This window comes from Microcebus murinus, chromosome 9 (assembly GCF_040939455.1).
Source record: "Microcebus murinus isolate Inina chromosome 9, M.murinus_Inina_mat1.0, whole genome shotgun sequence".
Taxonomy (NCBI): Eukaryota; Metazoa; Chordata; class Mammalia; order Primates; family Cheirogaleidae; genus Microcebus; species Microcebus murinus.
The window spans coordinates 19,945,061-19,972,415 of record NC_134112.1 but is presented as its reverse complement, the minus strand read 5'-3'; the positions used below and the strand labels follow the sequence as shown (position 1 = coordinate 19,972,415).

The following is a 27,355-nucleotide window of genomic DNA, read 5'->3' as shown; positions in this document are numbered from 1 at the left end:
ATCCACACCTAACGGATGCATTGCACACTCTCTGGGAGATGGGCATGCTTGTCAGGCAGTATAAGGACAATTTGTGTAACCAAAGTGTTTGTACCCCTGTAATACTCTCATTTCTTTTCAATGTATAATATGTTGCACCAGCAAATTCTCTATGCGAAAGCTATTTTAAGTGACACTTTACAACAAGTTCTAAGTACTGCTAATGATTTTCATGCAAATGCAACACGGCATCGTCAGTTTCATAACATGCTAAAGTTGAATGATGTGGAATTCAGTGTGGATTTCCCTTATCATTCTAAAGTGCACTGGCTATTGCAGAGACAGGTGTTAGCCAAAATTTTCTTTCTGTGAGAAAAGATAGTTCAATTTAATGAAGAACAGAATCAGCAATGTGAATTACTGAGAGAAGATTTCTATGGGAATTCAGCATTTTTGTGTGATATCATGTCAAGTCAAAACAACTTGAATATTTCTTTGCAAGGTAAAACTAAGTCTATATAAGATATGGGGCAAAAAATCCAAGCATTTTGGAAAAAATAATCTTTTTTCAAAACACTCTCCAAAAGGAAATTATGGATGAACATTTTCCCCAGTTAGCAAAGATCATTGATGAGCAAGATGATATATGTGAATCACTTGAAGAACACGCAGCTGTTATAGACCTATGGATTGGAGAGTACAATGAAAATTTCACTGATCATGACACCATACTCAAATTAACCTTTCAGCCTCTTCTAGTTGTTATCATCAAGATACCTAAAGGAACGACAGATGGAATTAATTGAGCTCTCAGTAGATGACATTTTAATGTCATTGTTTGATGCTAAGAAAGATCCAGTTGAAACAGGGAAAAACACAGTAGAATACCCATGCCTTTGGCAACATGCCTGAAAAAATGCTTTCTTGCTTTTCAACCACTTATTGCTGCGAATCTACATTTTCCTACCTAACCTCAATCAAGACACCATGAAGGTCACAAATGACTGATACCATCTAGAGGATCAACTGAAACTGTGAATCTCCATGCTGCAACCAAATATTCAAATGCTTTCCAACAAAAAGCAGACACAACAAAGCCATTAAAAGGTTAGTTAGCTTTAAAATTAACAAATAGTTTTCATTTTTTAAAATTATTAAGTATATAATACATTTTTATAAAATAATGTACATTTTTATCTAATTGAAGCTTCTTGAATGCAGCCTTATTTGATTGCAGCTAAATTAATGCAGCCTTGAACATGAAAAAGTTCCCTACCCCTGATCTAGATTGTTGCCTGAACATAGTAGGTGCTAAGTAAGTATTTTTTCAGTAATGAAAGAAATTATAGTTGAGTCAAATCCTTATAAATATATTTGGCTTCCAGAGTACAAAATAGGCACTTCTACAAGTTACATTATTTTCTTTTTTCTGGGTAGCAATTTATGTTGTTTAGTCTGTGAACATAATTAGTCATATTTAGTAGTCTTATGTTGACTTTCTATTAAGTCTAATAAGAGTTAGTTTTAAAAGAACAGTTAACCTCTGAGTTTTTGATGCATAGAAATTTCTTCACCACAAAAGGTATTTTGTTCAGTCTCCCTACTGTAATCTTTGTAATTTCTGTAATTTGCTGTGACAACTTCTTTTTGCAGAGTTCTTACTACTTTGATATCTTTGGAAGCTGGCCTTGGCTCTCCCATTTTACTTGTCTTTTTCTTGGGCATTCTAATTACTGTATCTCTCCTGTTACATAATCGAGCTCTTGATTATTGAGGCTAATGGTGAATAGCAATAATAACTGAAAACCATTTATACAAATCTCAAATTGTACCTTAAAAATTGTTTCAAATTTTTTATTCTTGTGAAGTCTGCATGGAATGGTGAGCAAAACACACCTCATTATGAATTAGGGAATTCTAGGCTTTATCTAAGCTTATATTTTAGGCTTGATTCTTCCTGGCCCCCCGGTTTTTGTATTCAAAACCAGCTATGTACATCAAAATGTATTGATAAGAAGCTTTTTCTGAGAGATGGTTCTGTAGGAAAGGACCACCAAGGCATAACTATTTTTAAAAATTGTAAAAGTAACTCCTGAACACATACTTGCTAAAAATATGCAAGTGATTACAGGTGGCTCGTGCCTGTAATCCCAGTGACTGGGGAGCCTGAGGCAGGAGGATTGCTTGAAGCCAGGACTTCAATACCAGCCTGAGCAACATAATGAGACCCTGGCTCTAAAAAATAAAAATAAATATGCAAGTGATTTGCTAAATGCCTGACTTATGTCCAGTAAAGGATTAAAACATTGAAAAGTTTTGGCCTGGAACCATGTCTTCTTTCATGCATCAGGTAAGGACTTCAACATCTAGTTTCTTTTTGGAAAGATTTATTGTCTTGAACTTCCACTGTAGAAAAATGAACTTTCTTCTTTTTCTTGGGAGAGGATATATCTGTACACTAGCTTTCTTGGCATTTATGCATTTAAGGCTCAGTGCCAGCTTAGAGCTACCACCTGCATACTCTTTTTGCATTGGCCACTTTTGGCAGTGCCTTATTATTAATATTTGATGATCAGAAGGAACAAGGAGGAGATATTAAGTAACTTAAGTTTGTTATCTTCTATATTGTTTTTAGGAGTTCCATTTGAATTATTATGGGCAATTAAAGAGTTCTATATTTACTTGTTTGGTATGTGGACTATTGTAGTGTTTTTGAATTTGTGTATACATAAGTATTATAGATAATACTTATAGATAAATAACTTTATTTTTAAAGATAAAAAGTGGATTTTGGTGGAAAATTTTATGTTGATAAAGTCATTGTCTCTGGCATCGATGATACAAATTCAATCTCACATAACCCTTGTCCTGGTGAAGTTTACAGCTTGGTTAAAGGAGACAAACATGCAAAAAAAAATTGCAATAACGTAAGTGCTATTATAGAAGAATTATTTTGTGGTTATAGTAAGGTTATAAAGATAGGGGTCATGTGTTTTATCTGAAGGTAATGAGATCAGCTTTGGGAGAAATAGTTTTTAAAAGAAGAGTGTTTTCAAGGTTAATTGTGTCAATTAGCTCTCCTGTGTTATAAACCATCTCAAAACTTAGTAGCTTAAAACAACTATTTATTTAGGTTAGGTCATGAATCTATGGTTTAGTTAATTGTGGGTTGGACTTAGCTGGATGATGATTCAACTCTTAGCTGGAGTATTGGTTTCTTGAGCTGCGATAACAAATTACAAATACAAATAACAAAAACTTGGTGGCTTAAAATAACAGAAATTTATTCTCTCGCAATTCTGGAGGACAGAAGTCCAAAATCAAGGTGTCAACAGGGCTGGTTGCCTCTGGAGGCTCTCAAGGAGAATCCATGCCTCTCTCCTATCTTCTGATAGTTACTGGCAACCCTTAATGTTCCATGGATTGTAGACTCATCACTCCAATCTATGCCTCTGTCTTTACATGGCTTCTTCCCTCTGTTTCTCTGTATGTTTTCTCCTTTTCTATCTCTTATAAGGACACTCATCATTGGATTTACAGCCTATCTTAATCCAGGATGATCTCATTATGCTCTTAGCTAAAGCAAGCCGCACGTTCAGTCCAGAGTCAAGGGGGAGAGGAATAGACTTCATTCCTTGATGAAAAGGACCATAAAGTCTCATTGCAAGGGCAGCGAATATCTAGAGGGATAAAATTTTGGTCATATTTGCAGTCTACCACGCTGATAAAGAGAAATGGGGAAGGTAGTTGAGAAGGTTAAATGGGAGTGGGAGAGAACATTTTTGGTATAAATACAGAGCTGAAATGTTAGGCAGGCCCAGGCCACGTCAGAGTAGATTTTATACATCATGTCTGTAAGTAGTGCTTTGGTGGTGTCATTTTATGTATGTGTGTGTATGTATCTATAGATTTTCTTTGACTTTTTTTTACCCGCCCCCCCATTTTTTTTATTATGGAAATGTTCAAATGTGTACAAAATAAGTGGTTAGTATAATGAACTCCCATGTACACTGCGGTCAGCTTCAGCAGTTTATCAATGTTCTGGTGTGCTTGCTTTTTTATACTTTCACCTACCTTATTTTTTATTGCTTTTTGTAAGGTAAAGTTTACATGCACGGAAAGATACAAACCTTAACTGTGCAGTTTTGAAAAATGGATATATCTGTGTCACTAACACATCTCTCAGGTTATAGAACATTTCCATTACCTAGAGTAATGGAAATGTAGAGTAATTTCCATTACCTAGAGTTTCCTTATGTACCTTCTAAGTTAATAATCTCCTTCTCCTGGCTTCCAGGTAACCACTGTTCCTATTTTTTCACAATAGATCTATGTTGCCTATTCTAAAACTTTACATAAATACATACAGTAGGTATGTTTTTATATTTGTCTTATTCTGTTCAGCATAGTTTTTTTTTTTTTTTTTTTTTAACATTCATCTATGTTGTTGCATATAACAGGGGCTACTTTTTTGTTGCTGAGTAGTAGTCCATCCATTGAATTTACCATAATTTTAAGATCTCTTCTATTCTTCTGTGTAAATCTTTTTGTGGACATATATTTTACTTATCTTGGATAAATAAATAGGAGTAGATTTGCTGGGTCAAAGTGTTGCTATATATTTATTCTCATAAGAAATTGCCAAACCTTTTTGCAAAGTAGTTATACCATTTACATTCCTATGAGCAATATATGAGAGTTCTGGTTGCTCCACATCTTCTCCAACATTTAGTGATGTTAGTCTTTTAAATTTATCCTACTGTATGTGTGGTGGTAGCTAATTGCAATTTTTATTTGCATTTCCCTTATGACTAATGAGCATTTTTTATGGCTTATTGGCCATTTTTATACTTTACTCTGTGAAATGTATATTCATGTGGTTTGCCCAGTTAAATTTTTTTTGTTGTTGTTATAGTAGTTTTTTATAGATGAAAGACACAAGTCCTTTGTCAGAAATTTGTTTTGTGAATATTTTCTCCCAGTCCTTGAGTTGCTTATTCATTTTTTTTAAACAGACTCTTTTATTGAACAGAAGTTTCAAGACTTGAAGAGATCTAATTTCTCATTTTTCTGTTATGGTCTTGCTTTCCATATCCTAAGAAATCTTTGTCTATTATAGGTCATGAAAATACTATCTTATGTTTTCTTCAAAAAGGTTTATAGAATTAGCTCTTTTGTTTAGGTCTGTGATCCACCTCAAATTAATTTTTGTGTATACTGTGAGGTTTAGTTTTTTCCATATGAATATCCAGTTGTTCTAACATTCTTTGTTGAAAAGACTTTCCTTTCCCCTTTGAATTGCTTTGGCATCTTTATTGAAAGTCAATTGACCGTATGAGTGTGAGTTTGTTTCTGGAGTCTCTATTCTGTTCCATTGATCTATTTATTCTCATGCCAATACCATACTGTCTTGATTACTAGAGATTTGAAGTGTGTCTTGAGGTCAATTGTGAAACCCCTCCATCTCTATTCTTTTCTCAAGATTGTTTTGCTATTCTAGGTTTTTTGCATTTCCATAGAAATTGTGGAAATGAACTTGTCAGTTCAAAAAGAAAACAGCCTGCTGGGATTTCACTTGGATTGTTGCATCTATATATCACTTTAATGAGAATCAGCTTTTTTTTTTTTTTTAACAATATTGAGTCTTTAAGGGTACATCTTTTAAAAGCATATTTCTGTTCATGTTACTTACTAGCTTAAAAGCCTTCACTGGTTCTGTAAGTACATAAAGTTTAAGATCTTAGGCAGCTTTATTCCTAATAATCTCATTTTTCTTTTTTTATCCACCACATGTGATATCTAGGCTGCTTGTTCTTTCTCATACATAATCTAAACTTTTCTTGATTATTGCTTTCGTTCTCTTGTGTCCTCTATTCTGAAAGTTCTTTACACCTACAGTCTAAATACATAGGCTCAAATATTACAGGCACTTTTGTTTTAATGTAATAAATTAGAAATTAACAATATGAGCGTTTTTGAAAATAAGCTGTCTTGGTTCAGATCTCTCAAAATTAATACAACTTTATAATCAGGACACAAAAATGTTGTTAAAACAAAACAGAAAACACCAAACAAACAAAAAAGAAAAAAAACCAGACCACAGTAATAACCACAATAAAATGGAACTTTAATTTTAAATAGAAAGGTAACTTCAAGCAAGGGTTGAGAAGACAAGAGCAAAATACACCCTGATCATGAGAACCATGTAAGAAGCACTTTCAGTCCAAGGGCACATATGCAAACTGAGCCATGAGGAAGAGCAGGGGGATAATGGTGCATTGCATACAGTCATGTACTGTGTTTTCCTGTTGCTGCTTGGAGGTTCAAAATGTTCATGCATTGGAAAAATTAATCAACTTCAAAGTTCTGTTGACATCATTTCCTTATTTACAAACTACATATGAGTTAATCCAAGGTCAGAAACAATCATTGAAGAACACACTGTTCTTCAGGGTCCAATGTAAGTAAGCTTTTATTTACACCATAAAAATTCCCCTGACTCCCCCCGCCCCCACACTAGAAGCGGCATTCTTCTTCTGAGCACTAAAGTACTTTATACTTGTCTTATGGTACTTATGTCTTCTACCCCATGTTATACTTATCAAGGTGCATGTCTTATTCTTTTACAGGATTGCAATCTTTTAAAACTAGTTTTTTTTTTTTTTTTTTTTTTTTTTTGAGACAGAGTCTCACTTTGTTGCCCAGGCTAGAGTGAGTGCCGTGGCGTCAGCCTAGCTCACAGCAACCTCAAACTCCTGGCTCAAGCAATCCTCCTGCCTCAGCCTCCCAAGTAGCTGGGACTACAGGCATTCGCCACCATGCCCGGCTAATTTTTTGTATATATATATTAGTTGGCCAATTAATTTCTTTCTATTTATAGTAGAGACGGGGTCTCGCTCTTGCTCAGGCTGATTTCGAACTCCTGACCTCGAGCAATCCTCCCGCCTCGGCCTCCCAGAGAGCTAGGATTACAGGCGTGAGCCACCGCGCCCGGCCTTAAAACTAGTTTTTGATTTAATTTATTTGTGTATATTTTCTCATACTTCCAGTGGTATCCTACATATAACAGGTGTTTGAAAATATTTCATGAATGAGTGAATTAATGATGAGTGAATGAGATATAGTGGAGCAATGGAAGTCAAGAGTAAATAAAAAAGGAGGCTAGAATGAAATTTTGTGCAGTCCCCCTCTTCTTTTTGTTTTCCTGTTTCAGTGTTAGTTTGGTAAAGGCACTAAAGAATCTAAAGCTGGTTTAACCATAAGAACAATAATTATAATTTGAGGTTTTCCAATATGAAAATAATTTCTTCTTTGTTTAAGGCATACTTGTCTTCACAAGAACTAACCAGAAAGTCACATCCCTGTTAGATTTTGTAGATATTTATTTATCTGCTTTATAACTCAATAATTTTAACAACTGATAACTCTCATCAAAAGAGATTTTTAATTTTTTTCTAGATGTATAAGGTTGGCACCTGCTGAAAATAGCAATTTATAAATGGCTATCAAATATGTAATTATCACTGAATTTCATATATGTGTCAGCTAAATTAATTTCAACATGAGCAAATAGCCATAATCATTTTATGTTTAGCTTTGTAGATTAAAGGCAAATATTATTCACTTAACATTTTTTTGTAGAATCAGGTTCTCCTTTTGTCTTTTATTTTCATATTTGATTTTTGAATACTTAAGCATTGTGCTTGGAGAAATAATGAAGAAAACCTTCTGTACTTCATTTAAAATACGCTTCATTTAAATGTAAAATCATTCTGTCCTGGAGCATTTTATGTTTGTCAAACACATAGTCAACTCTAAAAAAATCATTTGTTTAAGGTATCATTTGTCACCTTCTGAGGGCAGCCATGTGGTGGTATAAAGTTTTAGATCTGAAGCCAGAAAGCCTGGCTCTTAAATGCAGCTCTGCGTATCTCATGTTATCTGCTTATCTCCTGGCAACCATAATCTATTAATTTCTCTTCTCTGGGTTTAATTCTTTCTTTTTTTGTAAAGTGAAGGCAATACCTTTTCCTTGTAAGGTTATTGAGGGATTAAATGAGATAATACGCTTATACCTCCTAAAGATATTTTGAGTCTGTCTGCTTCTCTCTGTACTCATGATTCTTGCCTGGACCACTGTCTTTTCTTGCCTAGATTTACCGTGTTAACCCCACCCAAAGTGGTCTTTTCACATTGAAATCAGAAGAGATCTTTGTCAAAGATAAACCTGATCATGTAATTCCTCACTCCTATATTTAAAACTCTTTCATGATTTTCCATTGCTTGAGGATAAAATTCATGAACTTTAATGGAGTCTAAAGAGCCTATGTGATTTAGTCCTTTGTAACTTTGTAGCTTTTTGGCCCCATCTCCTTCGGAACTTTCTTTGTTCCAGCCACTATGGGTTTAATTTCCCTGAATGTTTCATATGTCTCCTTGTTTTGGAGTCTTTACATGTTGGTCTTTCTTCAACATGCTTTTTATATTATTTGCCTCCTTATTTCCCTGTCTCCCCCACCTCCCAATTCATTCTTTATATTTTGGGTCAAATGCTAGTTCCTCAGACAGTGAGGTCTCTTGTAACCATTATCACTATCTTATTATTTTCATTCACCTATTTCCATCACCTAGTTCAAGTTCCTTTGAAACCTATTATCTATATCTAGTCTGCCTACTTTTCTTTTGTACCACTTGTCAAGTGGTATTAAATACATATAGAATTATGTATGTATGTATATATATAATATATAATATATATAATATATAATATATATAATATATAATATAATGTGTATGTATATATACATATACATATGTATGTATGTATAAACTTTCCCTGTTTATAATGTTGGGCAAGGATTCTTTTCCATTATATAAATTTGTTTTTTCAATTATATAAATCTTTAGTGCTTAGCACAACAGCACACATTCAATAAATATTGAATGAAGGCTTAGAAGGGATAGCTTCTCTGACCAAATGCATATTTTTGAGAGGCAGGCATATATCATGGTACTAGGAGGATCCCTGCCTTATCAGCTAGGTCAACTGAGTCAAACTTGTTTATCAGAATGACATATATCATAACCATTTTGCCTTTCAGTCAGTTAGCCTGGGCTTAGTAGGCACTTCATAAATGTTCATTGACTTTAAGTCAAGCTGTGGTCTCCTTTTAATCAAAATTATAGCTAGCTGGAGACCTTCATATCATATGTCTGGTGTTTTTGAAATTGTGCTATGAAAAAGAATATTGCCAATGTACTTTAATTACTCATTTTATTCTTTTAAAGTAACATGTAAGGCCTTGGTGAAAGAATTTAAGGATGAACTCTTTCAATCATTTATTCATTCAATCAACAAAGTTCTATTGAGTCCCTACTAGGTGCCACACACTGTTATAGGCATTCAAAAGTGAATAAAACGTTTCCTGCCTTATGGAGCTTACATTCTAGTGGGGAGAGAAATTAAATAATAAACAAATAATGTAGTATATCAGAACAGTGCTATGGGAAAGCATAAAGTATAGAAGAGGATAAAGAGTGCTGGGGAGGGATAGGGTGAGTGTGGGAATGGTTACCTTTTTAGCATGGTCACCGAAGTCCTCATGAACAGAAGACTTTTAAGCAATGACCTGAAGGAAGAGAGGGAGATATCCATGTGGGTATCTGGGAAAAGAATATGAGTTCTAAGCAGAGAAAAGAGCAAATATAAATGCCCTGAGACAGGCATATGCTACAGTAGTGCTCCTAGGAATCCGATGTGATGGACTTTCTAAAATTTTTTTTTTTTTTTTTTTACCAATCCCTCATAGATATGTAAGTGGTCCTACTATGCATGATTAATAGGCAGCAGATGACATGTTGAGCCCAGATGACTGGTTTATACCAGATGACTTGGTTTATACCCTATCAGTGTGATGAGTTTACTGATTACATGCTTGGATGCTGCAGCAATGTCAAATTACTATGAGCATTTCCAAACACTTTCAGCATGTTTCATTTTGCAGCATTGTGCTAGAGTGTTTGAGTAACCTCCACATGGCTGTGGCTGAAGAGAAGTGAATGAAGTGGAGAATAATATGAAATAGAATGGGGGTGGGAGGGGCCTTGAAGATACATATAAGGATGTGGATTTTTATTATGAGTACCGCTGGAGGGTTGTTAGCTGACATGAACATTTTTACTGCTGTAAGAATTGGGAAGTTACTATATAGGCACAAGGATAGAGGCAGACTGGTTAACAGCAATTATACAAGAGAGATAAAAGGATGTTTGTTCCAGGCATGCAGTAGTGGACTTGTTAAGAAGTGATTGGATTCTGGACACATTTTAAAAGCATTCCATATTTGCTGATGGAATGTATGTTAGTGCAACAGAAAAGGGAAGGGGGAGTCAAGGATGACTCCAGGATTCTTTTTGTCTGAGCAGCTTAAAGAATGGAGTTACCAATAGCAGAAATATGAAAGATGCAGGAGGTTTGGGGTGAAAATTAGGAACTCAGTATAGCCACATTGAGCTTTAGATGTCTATTTATTGGCCTTCCAAATGGAGACATCAAGTAGGCTGCTGGATGTATATGTATGGACTTTAGAAGAGAGATCTGGCTGGAGATACAAATGTGGATGCTGTCACAAAGAAGGGATTTAAAGTCATGAGACTGAATGAGTTTACCAAGACTGGAGTCCTCTGCCTTCAGTCCATCTATTCTTTTTCATCTTTGATGATCTACTTGTATGTAGGTCAAGATCCAGCTTCTGCATCTTCTGTCCTGTGAAGCCTTGCTCTGCTCTCTCTGTAGGGCCACTGCACTCTCTTACTGATGAGCTATATCTGTCACATTGGATTGCAATGGTTATTATTTTTTTTTAAGTTTTTTTCCCTGCAATTAGACTGAAGTTTTTTATAGGGCCAGCACCATGTCTTATTTGCCTTAGTAGCTTTTGTTATATAGCATATGCTCAATAAAAATGTCTTAATGATGATAGACTGATTCAATATATGTTCGAGTGCCCATGTCCAGTACTTGGGGACTGAACAAGCGCTGCTTGCTCTAAGTCTGCCTGACTGAGCTTGAAAGGAAATGCCTTTCAATCATGTGCTCCTTACTGAGCTAGAGTAAAAATTGGGTGTAATAAATAATATTTAAGGCCGGGCGCGGTGGCTCACGCCTGTAATCCTAGCTCTTGGGAGGCCGAGGCGGGCGGATTGCTCAAGGTCAGGAGTTCAAAACCAGCCTGAGCAAGAGCGAGACCCCGTCTCTACTATAAATAGAAAGAAATTAATTGGCCAACTGATATATATATATAAAATTAGCCGGGCATGGTGGCGCATGCCTGTAGTCCCAGCTACTCGGGAGGCTGAGGCAGAAGGATCGCTCGAGCCCAGGAGTTTGAGGTTGCTGTGAGCTAGGCTGACGCCATGGCACTCACTCTAGCCTGGGCAACAAAGCGAGACTCTGTCTCAAAAAAAAAAAAAAAAAAAAAAAATAATATTTAAGTTTTTAAGATTTCTTTGATATCTATATATAGTAATAAAAAACTGACTTTGACAATTTGATAACTTAAAATGTTTTCTGTTTTGCACAAAATAAGGCTGAGGCCATGAGATTCAATATGCATTTTTTAAATTTGTTTTTAAAACTATTATTCATTTGTTTTATTATTATATTAGCAAATGAAAGAAGCTGTTCATTTTCTATTGTGAGCTATACTTCAGATACTTTCATGTTGTACATTTTATAGATTGGCATTGTCAGAAATAGAACTAAATAAATGGTTTGAATTCCACAGACATTTCATCTCAAAGTTGCAGTCTCTGGTGTTGGAAACTGGAACATATATTTTTTAAGGTTTTCTCTCTAATCTTATTTTGTTACTGCAAGACAAAATACAAATAACTCATAATTTCACTAGCTAGAGATAGTGACCATTCTAGTAGAATTTAGGTGTTTTTTCTAATGTGTTTTATACATACATATATATATATATATATAGTATAAACTTAGAATAAAATATATATGCAGTATTATATTTTGCTATTATGCTTAATATTTTTAATATTTTTTCTGATAGCAGATATTTTATAAGACATGATTTTAATGGTTTTTAAGCATTCTATTATAGATATTCCATGATTTAAAAAATATTTTCCCTTTTTCTTATCATTTGGGTTATTTCTAAATTTTTTTAATAACAGTAAAAGTAGATGACTGTATGAAAGGCAATGAGCATTTTTAAGGCTTTTTATATATATTTCTAAAATGTTCATAAAAGGATTTTAACAAATTTATAATCCTATCAAAAGTGTAAGAGAATTTCTATCTCCATGAACTTTTTCTAACAACAGGACTCATTATTAAATATAATTTTTTGCTAGATTGAGCTATTAATCAAATATAGTTTTAAAATATAATTTTAAAAATATATATTTTTTGATTTTGCATTTTTCATCTGTTTATTGGCAGTATTATTTTTATGTATGCATTGTCTGTATATATCCTTTGACCTTTTTCTGTCAGGATATAATCTTATTTTCATTGGTGTGTAAGAGTTCTTTTCATATTAGGTTCTACATATAAAATTGTTTTTGTTCTTACTGTGTTTTAGTCTTGTTCTTACTATGTTGTATTCTTAAACCTTTAACAAATGTAAAATTTTTAGGTGGTTTAATTTAGAGACCCTTTCTTTTATAGCATCCTCCATTGCTTTCTTGAAGCAAAAGTTCTTCCCATCCCAAAGGAAGATAAATATTTTTTTAGTTTCATATTTTTAAATTTAACTTTTAAAATCCATCTGGAATTTTGTTTTAAATGTATTATTAAGGCAGGGTTCTGTTTACTGAGTGATGAAACACTTATAAATTTCTGAGCAAAACTGTCGTTTAATTTCATGCCCCATTGCTGAAATCACAAAATAATTATGTGTCCTAAAAATATGAAATCTTTCACCTTGATTCTTCATAAAATACATTATTCTGGTATCTTAGGTTAGCTAATGTGCTTCAAAGGGCAGTAATAATTCAAAGATCTTAATTTTGTCAATATTAACTCTACTTTTAAGATAGAATTATTAGGGTACACAATGCTAGATTTAATTGATGGCATCTTTCAGCATAAAATTCTATTATTCACAGAACCTTACCCATTAACCCACATGGACAATATTGTTAAATAAAATATTTATTCAGTAGAAACATTTTTTTTGGAAATCTTCATTGATTATGTTCTTTTTCTCTTTATACTTAAATTGGGCTTAATTTTAGTAACAATATAAGTATTTTAACATTTGTCCTTTGTATAAAGATGCCAAGTGATGATACTACTTATTAAGTAGAACTGTAGGCCTGTGTCAAAGTCCCTGTCTGTCATAGGTGTTTTAGACAGAAACACCAGTGATTTTACTCTAGAGTTTTTAGAGCTTGTCTTATGTTACTGTGGAATAAAAAAATGTAATTTTCTATGAATTCATCTACAGTCTAAATTTCTGTTATTTGATCTAAATTATAGGCAGTTGTTCTGATGCCATTGGTTTTTTAAAAAAGTAAGTTGCTTAAGTTTTGTAATCACTTTAGCTGTCAAGATATTCTGGTGACACTTGTTAGGTTCTTTTCATGAGAGAAGACCTTGGTTCCTCCCTTTTCCATGGGGACACTTCAAATGCTAGTAAAACGTTTTTTTGTTTTTTTTTGGGGGGGGGAGTCTGAAGGAATACATATGTTCTGTATTATCCAAACTCTTCCTGTCTGAACTTGGAAACTTAATAGGTTCAGATAATTTTTTAGATAAATTTCTTGTATCAAAATCATTGCTATTTGCTGTTTGATGCAATGAAACAAAACTGATTTAGTAAGCAACTATCCACCTCAAAGACCAAATACATTTGGATAGGGAAGGTTACTTGTATTGGGTCATGCTAGCTTGCCTGTATTATGGACCACTCAAAGGGTGAGGATGAAATGGATATGCCCATTTGAATTTAAAGAACTGATAATTCCCACATTCTCTGAGAAGCCAGCCAAAGATCTGCCCTTTAGTGTCCTAGAGTTTCCTGAGGACTCATACGGTTCCTAGACTGTGTAGAATGGGGAACAGACTACACTCACAACTCAGAAGCGAGGGAAGGTTTACACTCTTGAAATGGACTTGTCAGGGCTGGAAGTTGGGATTTCCTTGGCCACTAGGTGGCTTCAGTTGTCTGTAAAGAAAGGTTCAAGCCCAGAAGTACCATGAGGTTACCTTTTACACTTAAATAATTTCATTTTGGGACTATTTATTTTCTGAGGTAGATGACAGAACCAGTTCATAAAACGTAAGGACTTCTGAGGATTATATAGTTTTACTTTTTCATTTTAGAGGTAAAGAACATTTAGGAAGACTTCTCCAAGTTGCCTCAGCTCTACAGGAGCAGAGTCAGATCTAGAACTTAAGTTCTCTGACTCCTAATCTATTTCTTTAGCTGTTGAATCAGTAATATCAACTTATTTTTTTATTTCTGTGAAGCCATTCCACAGGGTTATGTGGCACTGACTATACCTGAGCCCTGGATGAGGTGTGTATAGGAGTGTTGTTTAAGGCTGGTGGTGAAGTGGATACTGGTGGCCACCTTATGGGAAGGATTGAGCAATGACAGTATCTATTCTTAACTACGTTGAGCTTTTAGATTAATAAGTTGACCACTTGCCATGGCCCAGAGTTGGGGAGTTTTAAAAATTCCTATTCATTCTGAATAAGCCTAGATGTGTACATGCCTTATCTGTTACATACTTTATCTCCTTTTCTCTTCTTCAGATGAGTAGTTTTTCTCATCCTGTTTTCTCTCATAATGTTAAAATTATTTTTGATTAATATCTAATCCTTAGAACAGGGTTGGGAATACATTTTTTAAGAAAAATCAAAAGTTACTATAGAAAACATAATAAACAAAAATCGAACAAACATATCCATTATGTGTCAAGTCAGAGTGACTTATGACAATGTTGAATTTTTTCTTTTGGGAAAGTTAGGGAGAAAACAAAAACAGTATTCATCTTAGCTACTTTTTATAGCACAGTCAGAAAAACTTACAACAAGTTTGTTTTTTAGAATGACATGTTAAAATTATCCATAATTTATATATTATGGCTAATGTCTAGAGTAAAACAGATAAAAGGGAACCTAAGAAAGGAGGAAGAGTGAAAGGATGGGGAGGCAAAGAAATAATCAGGACCAGAAAAGTGATAGAGAAAAAATCTACCAAGTGAAACAATGGGCTACTTCTACCTAAGAATAGAGTGAAGAGAGGGAAAGAACAAACCAGAGGGCTGCTTGAGTTAGGAGTGTACGTGAGGGAAGCCATGACGGATGGACCTGGGGAAGGAGGGCAAATGTGAGTCCCAAGGGTAGAGAGAGGGAAAAGGATGAGAAAAGAGCATGGGGCACATTTTTCTTCGAGGCCTCTGATGGCTTCCCCAACCAACCTTCTTCGCTGTTCTGTCTCTTGGATCCTCCTGTTCTCACTCCTGTGCCTCATCCATGGTCTTCATCTAGCCAGCAGCCCAGCTCCATCTCCCTATCCATTTTACCTTCATGAGTGTTGTTCACATGCTTATTATGAATCTACCAAGTGGTAGCTGGAGTGAGGATTACAAACAGTAATTGAAAAGCTCTTAGAAAATGAGTGTTGTTCACATGCTTATTATGAATCTACCAAGTGGTAGCTGGAGTGAGGATTACAAACAGTAATTGAAAAGCTCTTAGAAAATGATTTACCATGCAGTTAGGTCCCCCAAAATGGTAGCTATTGTAATAACTAAGTTTTTCCCCCTCCTGTAATGAATTTTAATATTGGGAGTACTTCCATGATTATAAATCATGTTTGAAACATGTAAATCAAGTCTTTGAAGGAAAACTTTGGAGGTAGAGATATTATACAGTCATTTTTGTAATGTTATGTTGAAGCTGAATTGAGTAAAAGTGTAATTGTTCAAGACCAAATCTCCTGACATTTTTTAAATTATATAATGTTCTCTTCTTTATTGTAGTGATTTAAAGGGAGTGATAGTCACTCTGAGTGATGATGGTCACCTGCAGTGTTCATACCTGGGGACAGACCCTTCTTTGTTCCAAGCTCCAAAAGTTGAATCTAGAGAACTAAACTATGATGAACTTGATACAGAATTGAAAGAACTTCAGAAAATCATCAAAGAAGTTAACAAATCACAAGGTATCTCATTTGTAGCTTTTTGTTATTTAATTTTAGTATTCATTGTAAAATTTACATGATCTTGTATATGAATATTTTGTTTTATTAGTTAATTTTCTCCTCCAGGCTTAATTAAAATCGTATTTGTAAAATATGTCATTCTTTAGCACATAAGGTCTTTGTGCTTACTTTGTATGTTATATAGCTTATGAAAAATATGTTTTATTTAAGATAATGCTTCCATTAATGTGTTTCAGTGGCAGTGCTATCTAGTTTTTTTTTTAAACTTTAAGAAAGGAAGAAGTATGTCTTTGGGTAGTAGTTTTAAACCTGAGAAGAACATTAAAGTTTATAGTGGTCATTTATTAACTTCAAATATTCCTGAAAAAATTTTAGTTGCTTCTTTTAAAAGAAACCAAAGCAGTACATGAGTTACCATTTTGTTACTAAAAATGTAGTCATTTGCAGTTTAGTGATATAATTTATGTTTGTAGTTAATTAGCCATCCAAATGGTGTGTAGCTTGTGGTGTGCTGATTTCTAATGACTCAGAGGTTGATGATATTTTCAGTTCCTTGAGTTTTGAATAACTCAATATTATCTTACTTTGGGACTCACAAGGGTATAATTTTATTGTAAATTAAAAGGAGAAACAAAACACCAATCCTGTAGTTTGAGTTGGACATGTGAAAAGCATTACTTTAAGTTCCCTTTTCAGGGTCAGGTAAAAGTATTTTTTTAATGGGAAAAAATATGGAATATTTTCACATAAAAGAAATGTTAAAACAAGTAGGAATAATAAAAGAAACAGAGTATCAAAAGCCAACCAAAACAACAGAGCCCATCTTAATCCTGATCCAATCATTTCACTAGATTTATGTATTTTTGAGTCTATGTTACCAAGATTGCATTCCTCTGGTTCTGAGAAATTGAGATAATATATTTTAAAAATACGAATATTAAAATAAAGTCATTATGATCTGGCTTCACACATTCTTTTAGAAAGCTTTGAAAGAAAACCAGTGAAATTCAGGTCCTTTAAGTCCCTCCAATTACTTAAAAACCTATTTGTTGTCATGCCAAATCGAGAATGGTTAAAATTGGATGTGTTATATTACAATACAGTTATTTTCAATTTTTTATACTAGTATTTTTGGGATTAATGAAATTATGTCTCATTTTGTCATTTGAAAATATAACTGGGGAAGAGTGGCATATATATGAAACATGCAATTTGCAGACTCTGTTAAATAATGTGGCTTTCTCTCCCAATTTTGTGTCTTAAGATTTTGCCCTTTCCATAAGCAATGTGCTAATGATATTTTGATTAACATTAATTATGTATGAAATTTCTCAGAAAATCTCTTACAGCTAAAAGTTATTTCTTGGTGGCCATAGTGATGCCCTTGGGTGAGAAGGCCTAGGCTGTTTTACAAATGATTATTACCTTGATTCTTCTGTGTATCTTGAAATAACTGCTAATTAAGCTAGGGATGTACCCACAGATTTGGATACAAAATTCATTATTTATATAACCTCAAATTTTAGTTAATGTTTGAAGTTCCTTTCCCCTTCTATGCCATCATCTTTTGGTTTTATTCTTGAGAAAAACAAAGAGAAAGTTTTTAAAAATAGAGACTTTAAAAATATTTTAGTTCTAGATATAGATATGGAAAAAAAGTATCCTATACCCTTGTAAATCCATGGCATGTTTATTTATTAAAATGCCTGTAATTATATAAAAGCACCAAATTATTTATGGAAGATTATGAGAAGTTAAAACTCTGAACTTTTTGATGACATTATTCATTTAAATATCACTTATTTGCAAAATATCACTTACTTGCAAAAAAAGTTCATGGACTTATGGATTATGTTCAGTACTTATAGCTTTTACAAATTTTTTTCAAAGGAAGAGTTGTAGCAAAATTTAAAGCCAATTTAAAGAGTACATTTTGTTGTACACATGGTGTATATTATCTACTGTAATAAAAGTGTTTTTGAAGCTGATTTTATATGTGTAAATTATATAAGGAATGTATGTTGTAAGCATGAAATCATAGTAATAATTTCTGTATGGCTCATGGATTCTGAAGCTTTTCATACTCAACTCATTAATGTGAATCTTGGCTAGCATTTTTTTACCAGTAGTCAACAACATCTACTGGTAGGAACTTTCAAAAGTGGAGTTTTCTTATGTTTTTAGACAGTTGATCATGTTCTCTATCTGGGAGGGGTATGAAGGACTGGGTTCAACACTGAGATAGGAATCCACACAGTTGTGTCTTCAGGAAGGGACAGAGAGCAGTAAAGTGTGGGGATGAAATGAAAGTCTGCACCCCATTTGAAATATGTCTTGGATAACTAAGTTGATGATAACACTATGTACTAAAATATTTGTATTGGGTGAGCTTTTTCATTGAGGGTTATGCCTGGCTGCATATAGGAGAATAGCCAAATAAGGTGGCTTAAACAAGGTAGAGGTTTATTTCTTTCTCTTGTGAAAGAAGCCCAGTGATGGGCAGTCCAGGGTTGGCTTGGCAGTTCCACAGTCATCAGGGACTTCGATTCCAGGGTCATCTATTAGTCCAGGATGTCTTTTGGAACTCCTGTCCTCACATCTGCGGCTGAGTCAGCCCCCATAAGGACCTTTCCTGGAAGCCACACCCTGAATAGCTTGTACTTACATCTTGCTAGCTATTCCAGGCTGCAAAACAGGCTGGGAAATTAAGCGTTTTAGCTGAGTACTCTGTTACTTAGAATAAAACTGGGCTTTAAGTAAAGACAATTGAAGAAGGTTATTGGATGGGTTTTTGTACTCTCTATTCTCTTTTGTACTTTCTACAGCTTTTTGTACTCTCACAGAGTTATGGAAATTCTCATTCCAAATCTTGCAGTATGGTGGGAATGCCTGATGGCACTTATAGGCACTTCTTATTATTGTGACACAGCTGATTCATGTGGCATCATCCAAGTGCTTTCTATATTTTCAGTCAGCCATCCCCGGTGTGTAGAGGATGTTTCCTCTTATGGTCACATTATGTGCAGATATGATTTCCAGGGACGAATAGGGATATTTCTCCTGAGCTTCCCCTCTTATTAGGGAGGAATAGCTTTCCCAGAAGCGCATGCCAGCATATGCCAGCATACTTCACTCCTAACTTCCCTTACGTCCCATCTGCAAGGATTAAGTCCCATGTTCATGCTTAAAACAACAAATGGTCAGTGGAACAGAATCACCATGATGGGATTTGACTCTGGGGCCTGGGAGGGGTGACCTTGTCTAAGATGAAGGGAATACCTCAACAAAATTAGGGCTCAGCTACAAAGAGGAAGGAGTAAAGAATGGATGTTCAGTGGGTAGCCAATAATCTATTTTTATGCACACACACGTCTCTTTTTATGTGTGTGTGTGTGTGTGTGTATGTATATACACACACAGATATATGTGCCTAAATATTTTTTATGTTTTTTATTTAGGATCTCTGTCACTTGTTCATAATATCTCTTTATGCAATGTAGACATGTTTGAAATTGTGAAAATAACATGAATATGGTAAAAATAATTCAAACAGTACTAAAATAGTAAACAATAAAAAGTGACTCTCCCTTCAAGCCAAGATCCTGGTTCTAGTCCTTAAAGACAATCCTTATTAGGAGTTTCTGTGTATTCTTCTAGAAAATATTAATATTTATGTAATTGTTTTACCCAAATATGTACATATTAGACACATTATACTTCATCTTATTTTTTTTTTTTTTTTGAGACAGAGTCTCGCTTGTTGCCCAGGCTAGAGTGAGTGCCATGGCGTCAGCCTAGCTCACAGCAACCTCAATCTCCTGGCTCAAGCAATCCTCCTGCCTCAGCCTCCCAAGTAGCTGGGACTACAGGCATTCGCCACCATGCCCGGCTAATTTTTTGTATATATATATTAGTTGGCCAATTAATTTCTTTCTATTTATAGTAGAGACGGGGTCTCGCTCTTGCTCAGGCTGGTTTCGAACTCCTGACCTCGAGCAATCCTCCCGCCTCGGCCTCCCAGAGAGCTAGGATTACAGGCGTGAGCCACCGTGCCCGGCTCATCTTATTTTTTTAAATGCATAGATATATCTTGCAGTTGTTTTCATTTCATATCAGTATATAAAGATAGCATTCTTATTTATGGCTTTCGACCACTGCATAGTATAGATATACCATAATTTATTTAACTATTTTCCTATTAATGGATATATAGATATTTAGGTTGTTTTCTTTTTTTTAAAAATTACTATTAACAGCAGAGAACCTCATTGGGCATGTGTGTGGGTACTGAAAAAATGTTGGGGAGTAAAAGTTAAGTGACAGGATATGTACATTTACATTTTGATAGTTATATCCAACTTACCTTCAGAAGGGTTGCACTAATTTGGGTCTCCACCAGTAGTTAAGGAGAGGGCTTTGAAATTCCCAATACTGATTAGTCAATGGCTCATGTCTTAGCTAATATCTTTGGAGAAAGAGACAATTTTTGTTTCTGATATTATAGAGGGAAAGAATTAACATCAAGTATTTAATGCTGTAATGTACTTTTTCAACTGTGAATATGTTTATGGGGTTATTTTTTGATATATGGTATAGATAAACCTTTAAAGAAAAACTATATAGCAGGTTTTACTTTATGATTAAATTTTTTTTTTTTAAATCACAGGTGTTTGGCCCATGACTGAGAGAGAAGATGACTTGAAAGTTTCTGCTATGGTTTCTCCTAACTTGGATGCAGTGTCTGTAGGTGTATTTGCAGATTTTAAAGAGGTTTATAACAGTAATAGACTCTGATGAATTGGGATCAAAATATGTTGGCTTAGATTCTTTTCCTCCAAGTAGAAACTTCAGGGGGGATAACACATTTTAGGCCTTATTACTAGCTAGATAAAAGTATTTCTAGTCTCTTAGTGCCAGCAAGTTGCTTCTTAAACAGGATTTCCGTTTAAAAAGGAAGTGGGGTTGAGGGGAGGAAAAGCAATAGAAGGAGTTATTGCCCTTGTTCTGATCCTACCATTTTTATTTTTTTAACTTTCTCAGTACCATAGTATTGAGATATTACCAGTCACTAAATAATACTGACTGCACCAGATTTTTATTGAAGGTTCAATGAGACAATGTTTGTGAGTGGACTACCTCAGAGTTTGATGATTTACAGTCTTTATTATGGTGATAGTGGTGGTGGGGTAGTTTAAGAGTAGTTTGTTGGTCTAGGAATTATTTTTTCCCCTACTTCTTTATGGGTGACCCAAGGCAAGGTACTTGATTTTCTTAGTTTCAATTTTCTCATTTGCAAGATGGGAATAATAACAGAATCTCCTTTGTTAAATTAATGTGATAATTGTTATCATCATCACCACCACCTATATCTCACTAGTTGTCTTGTTCACTGCTGTACACTTAGTACCTGCCAAATAATAAGTGCTCAATATATATTTGTTCTAAGAATGAATGAATACAACTGAGAAACAGAAAGGATGAAAGGGGGACTGTTCTTGGTTGTATTACTCCACCTCCTTATGTAGTCTTCTGTAAGCACTTGTTAGCATTTGATTGATTATGTCTCAGTGCCTACAGATTGGGCAAAATCTATTGAGTTTATCTGTGTTTCTACCAAAAGTTGATCAATTTAGGGAAGTGGCTGGATTCACTTATTCTGCCATATTTGGAGTTTATATAATATAAATCAGCTTGGGAAATGTCTTTGATATTTAGATATCAGAGCATAATATAATAAGTAGTTGTCATGGGTTTTCAAAGTTTAATCTTCATATAAAAAGCCAATCTAGACTGTGATAAAAATCATGTTAACATTGCTATAGTATAGTAAATTGGGTACACATAAAAATGTTGGACTATATATGAAAGAAACATTCACCCAGCAGTCAAATAGTAGAGGTACTGTTTTAAACATTGGCCATTCAGCACACACCATTTTTCACTCTACCTGAATGGTGTAGTCTGAGTGGAACATTTCTGCTTAGTTAGCTGACAAATGTATACACATTTTCCTGCTGTGGAAATGACTCTTTTCTCCTTTGAGCAACTTATATAATTTTTTCTATGTTCTCTTAAACATAGGCTATTTGGCATGAGGAATTCCCTTTCTGTTCTTTAGGTACTTTTGGTCTTTGTAGGAAAAAGCCTTATGTGGTAGCACTATATTGTAATGTATATTTATCTATTGGTAACCCTGAGTGTTATTTCCTCTAACTAGGTGTCTCTTTCCAGCTTTATTTTCCCTGTGTTACTATTTTTTTTTCCTTCTTAAGAGATTTCTTGAGAGTATCATATTCATCCCATTGGAAAACATTAGCCCAACAATTTATGTGGCTATGGTGCCATGATGTCTTCTTATAGCTATTTCTCTCTGGCTATAAAAAGACAACATTTTATTTTCCTAAAGGACTACTGTCCTTGAATATCTAGGTGTTTGGGCATGGATTGAAAAGAGCAGGAAACAGGAGATGTTGATTTCACTTCTAGATTTGTGGACAGCTAAATGTAAAACATTTCCTGGATTTTAGCTAGAGCAAAAGCCTGGATTAATATTTTATTTTGAATTATTATTATGAAAGCACACATTACAAAAAAAGTAATATAATTTGAATTAGAATGGAGTCTTTTATAGAGGAGAAAGCATTGCTAGACTATCTTCCTGATTGAGAAGCTGGATCACAAGTTCAAATATGGTTTCCTGTGGAGCCATAAACAGAATATGAATCCCTCAACTTTTAGTTCTGCTCATGCCCATTGCATCATAGTGATCCCCATTGCTTAGAAGTAGCTTAGTTCTTCTTAGGTAAACAATTTTAAATAAATAAGCACTATGGATCATATTTATTAGTTGGATAGAGACATTGTAATTTTAATTATTCCCCAGGAATTCAATATAGGTATTATTTGAAAACATGTTACCTCTTTGTCTTATTCTAACATAGAGGGAGCATTTTTTCTTTCAGTGTACCACTCTAAAGAATGAGTTATAAAGAAATGTCTAATTTAATATATTATACTATACATTCTTTAAGAGGTAGGACCATGTAACCAAGGCTGATGCTTAAAGAGTACCTACTGAATTAGTTTATGATATGTTCTGGTGCCAAAAAAATATACTTCCACTTTTATTTTCCAGGTATAAGGCCACTTAAGCTCTCTATCATTAGTTACATGTCTTAAGATGCATGTTTTTAATCAGAATAGAATATACTTTTGGCAAGCTGAAAATACAGGGACCTTTTTAGGGCTTTTGAATGGCATGTTTATCTGGGAAATACAAAGAAGCCTTCTTCTATATTATATAAAGAACAAATTAATAGAATTAATACTTTTAACATTTAAGTAAATTTGGAAATTGAGTGGCTTATTAAAATATGTATGTAACCTTTCCTTTCCTTTTTTTGGGGGGGGGTTGATTTTTGAATATTAGCTATGAATTTCCAGATGAAGACATTCAAAAAGCCACATTGACTCTTTCAATCTGTTATTAGAATGATACATCCCTTATAGTTAATTCCCTATTTTGGCAGTGGGACGTATATATTGCATCCATTGTGTTGAATCATTGCTGTATAATATTGAAATCATTCTTTCCTATCTTCTCACTTTTGTGTTTACAGCAAGCCACTGATGTTGACGTGGGAACTGACGTTGTCCCTTCTATCACAGTGAAGGTATTGTAGCAGGTTTTAGTCTGTAATGTACAAACAATATTACTTATTTTATCACATCTGTGATTGTTTTACCTTGGAGGTAGCTTATAGAAATGTAAAATAAAGACGTGACATTTATAGATTTTTCTTCAGCTTTGAGTAGTAAATAGAAAACCTTCATTGTTACCTGTAATTATAAAACTGATAATTGCATTTACAGCAATATATATAATACAAATGATATTATGACTTATTCCTACCATTATTTAAGTGTGTAATAGTGTGATCCAAGCTCTTTTTGTTTACATAAAATTAACATTTTAAATCTGCTAAAGGAATTGTGTCATCACCATTTATAATATGACCAGTCAGTTGATTACTGCATCATACTTAGCATACTGTGAAATCACATTAGGGAAGCACAGGAATGCTAATAATATCTTTCTTCTGTGTATGATTATGTGTGTGTTTGAAAAGAGTTCCCAGCCATCTATCTGCCATAACATTAGCTTTAAATGGATATATTTATAGCAAGAAAATATTAAATGAAGAAGCCACAAAGTAGAGTAGTGACAAATTGATAGTCCTGGAAAAATAGAATCTGAAGGATGTGGTTTTGGTTAAGAATTTTAGTCTGTTGTAGAATTTTAGAACTAGAACTCAAATGTAGAACCCTCTTAAGGCATTTAGATTAAAATGTGGTAATCAGTCAGCACATTATTAAGCTGAAAATATTTATCATTGCCCAGACCTTGGAAGGCAGGGAAAGTTGTGGATTTTGGCGGTCCACTTAGTCAAAACTTGGACGGGCCTTTATATTTTCTTAGATTATGGGTTGCTGTCCTTGGAGGAGCTTGACAGGGCACCAGGCTTTACCAATTGTGTTCGCTTACACTGGACCCAGCGGGTGGCCCAAGTGTGGAGATCTTTGGTCAAAGTTGAAGGGAGCCCAGTCTTATAACCGTTTACTAAGCTAATTTTTTTGGATTCTTGCCACTGGAAACAAGGGTGGTCTTTCCCCAGTCTCCCTTGCCCCTGTCCAATCAAAGACTCTATCTCATTAATACTTCTGAGTCTGGAAAAGCATTAGTGGTAAGAAATCAAACACTTTAGGGAAAAAAAAATACCTATAGAGTTCCAGGAATGATCTATGCTGTTTTGTAGGGAAACCTCTTGTACATCCATCTACTGATAATGTCTAGGCACATGCACATAATAATTCCAGAAACACACTGTGAATTGCAAAAAGAGATCTTGTACCTCAACCAGATGACATTGCTCATGCTAATTTCGCCCCCAACCAACCAGGATTTATTGCTGTAAGTAAACACACCTTTCCCTCTCATGCATGCAGTTAGGCTTTCATGTATAATAGCCTTAAAATGATAGCATGATACTACAGGAAAATTCTCTTTTATTCATGGAATTTACTGTATTTGAGAATACCTAAGTCACAACTCTCTTTCTCATTGCCATTATAAAAGCATGAGAAGGAATGTAACACATAGGGTTGCACAAAATTGGCTGGACTCATACAGCAGACACAATGACTTCCTGATCCTGTCTGACAGTTTCTATACAAATTTCTACTATAAATCTCTCCTTATGGCCTTTTATAACAACAGCAGCCAAGATATATAACCATGCAAGTTTCCATCATAATAAATCCTGTTAATTGAGAAAAGTTTTCCATCCGTTCCAAGTGAATGAAGATGTGGCTACCTTGAGTATGTGTGCATGATGCGTGACCATCTACTCTAGGCAACTAGGCAGAGTGGCTGTTCATACCTGGCCTTTGGAGTCATATTTATATATCTAGGATAAAAATTTGGTATTAAATTTCCTAAGGATTATATTTCATTTCATTAGAACAGAAAATAGCATGGAAAATTCTCATATTAATGTTTTATATTTTCTCCTTAATATTCTATAATTATTTTCTTCTTAAAATATCTGGTTTATGATCTAGCCAAGTCTTTAACTCTTTTTCTGGCTCAAGCACAACAATTCTTTGTTCCTGTAGTTATTTTCGTCACACATCTCCTTGATTCGCATTTTGAAACTGCCTAGCCCATTGTTGGGCTTCAGTAAATCTGTGTGTGAGAGCCATCGTGATCATGTATCTAAACCAAATGCAAATGTAACCCTGTAAAGTTTTGTGATTGTTGTCTAAGTAGACATTATTATGTCAGGAAGAGTCAGAATGCTTTTTTCAAATGGCTTGTTACTACTTTAAGGAATTTTCATTTTCACTTTTAAAACTGAGCTCTCATGAGACTTTTCCGGCTACAGTTTTCAGTTCTGTAGTTGGGTTGATGGTCTTGGGCTTATTATTTACCTTCTCTGAAGCTCTATTTTTTGAACTGTAAAATGGGGATGCTTTATTTATTTGCAAAGTTATTTTGGGACTTAATCATAGTTGGTTAAAGACATGGGCCCTGAATTCTGGCAGACAGCAGTTAAATTATGGTTCTTCCACTTATAGTCAGAGTGGCCTTGGGTAAATTACTTAGCCTCTCAGAGCTAAAGTTTTCTTTTTTCTGTAAAGTAGTGTATGATAATGTGTGTTTCATACTGTTGTGAAGAATAAGTGAGATAATACACAAAAGTAATTTATTAGCATGATTGCATGAATATACAAATATGCCAATGATTATTATCATTAATATTATGAATTTTATCTTAAAATATACATACAGACTAGCAGTATATTATTATTAATAGTAAAATACTTAAATTGTGTCTTGCTTATTTAGTGGACTAGCTATTTGAAAGAAAGTTGTCTGTGGCATACTTTCTTCTTGCCATAATTACCATCAGAGTTTTACTAAAAAGGTATTGTGTTTGGTTATAATGGTCAGACATCATTGAGGAAGTTTTGTTTGTAGCATGATGACTTCCCATGTATTCCAGGGTTTACAAAGTAAAAATTGATGATTCATTATTCATAGTCTTTATTGTATTTATTTGCATCAGCAGCTGTTTTTTTAAAAAGTTTTCCTTTACAAGTCAAATTTTTTATGTTTAACTCATCTTTAAGTGGTACAGAATACTCACACCACTTAAATTAATTTAAGACATTTACCAAATCTAATTACATGTATATAATGTTTGCAGGCCAATTGTGTGTTCTTGTGTGTTTTTTATATACATAATATATATAATTAAATAAGAAATGATACATGCTTTTTACTTAAGATAAAATATAAAACTACTTTTCTTAGTAATAAGAATGTCCTTGAATTGTGTCATCTAATAGTATGTGTCTGTCTCATATAATAGTATCTAGTAAATAGACTGAAGTACTCCATAGCAAAAGTACCATATAGAATCGTGGTTCTCAACTAGTAATTCCTGGTGGTATATAGGAGTCACCCAGGAAGCTCTAAAGAAATACTAATGCCCAGATCAACCCCCAGAGATTCTGACTCAGTTGGTCAAGTAACTGTACCTAGACAGGTGACTATGCTAAGTCTGGTTTATCACACTAGCCATGTGTGAAGGAGATTATTCAAAGAGGTTAGAAAT

The 27,355-nt window shown here is 34.2% G+C and overlaps 1 protein-coding gene across 2 annotated transcripts in view; it reads left to right on the top strand.

The window, feature by feature from the left end:
* BBS9 (Bardet-Biedl syndrome 9) overlaps window positions 1–27,355 on the top strand; it is a 415,974-nt gene that overhangs the window by 164,582 nt on the left and 224,037 nt on the right. For both annotated transcript variants that reach the window (XM_012741281.3, XM_012741280.2), the window contains exons 10-12: window positions 15,994–16,175; window positions 20,842–20,918; window positions 23,795–23,848. In XM_012741281.3, coding sequence (XP_012596735.1) covers window positions 15,994–16,175; window positions 20,842–20,918; window positions 23,795–23,848 — 313 coding nt within the window. The remainder of the gene's footprint in view (window positions 1–15,993; window positions 16,176–20,841; window positions 20,919–23,794; window positions 23,849–27,355) is intronic.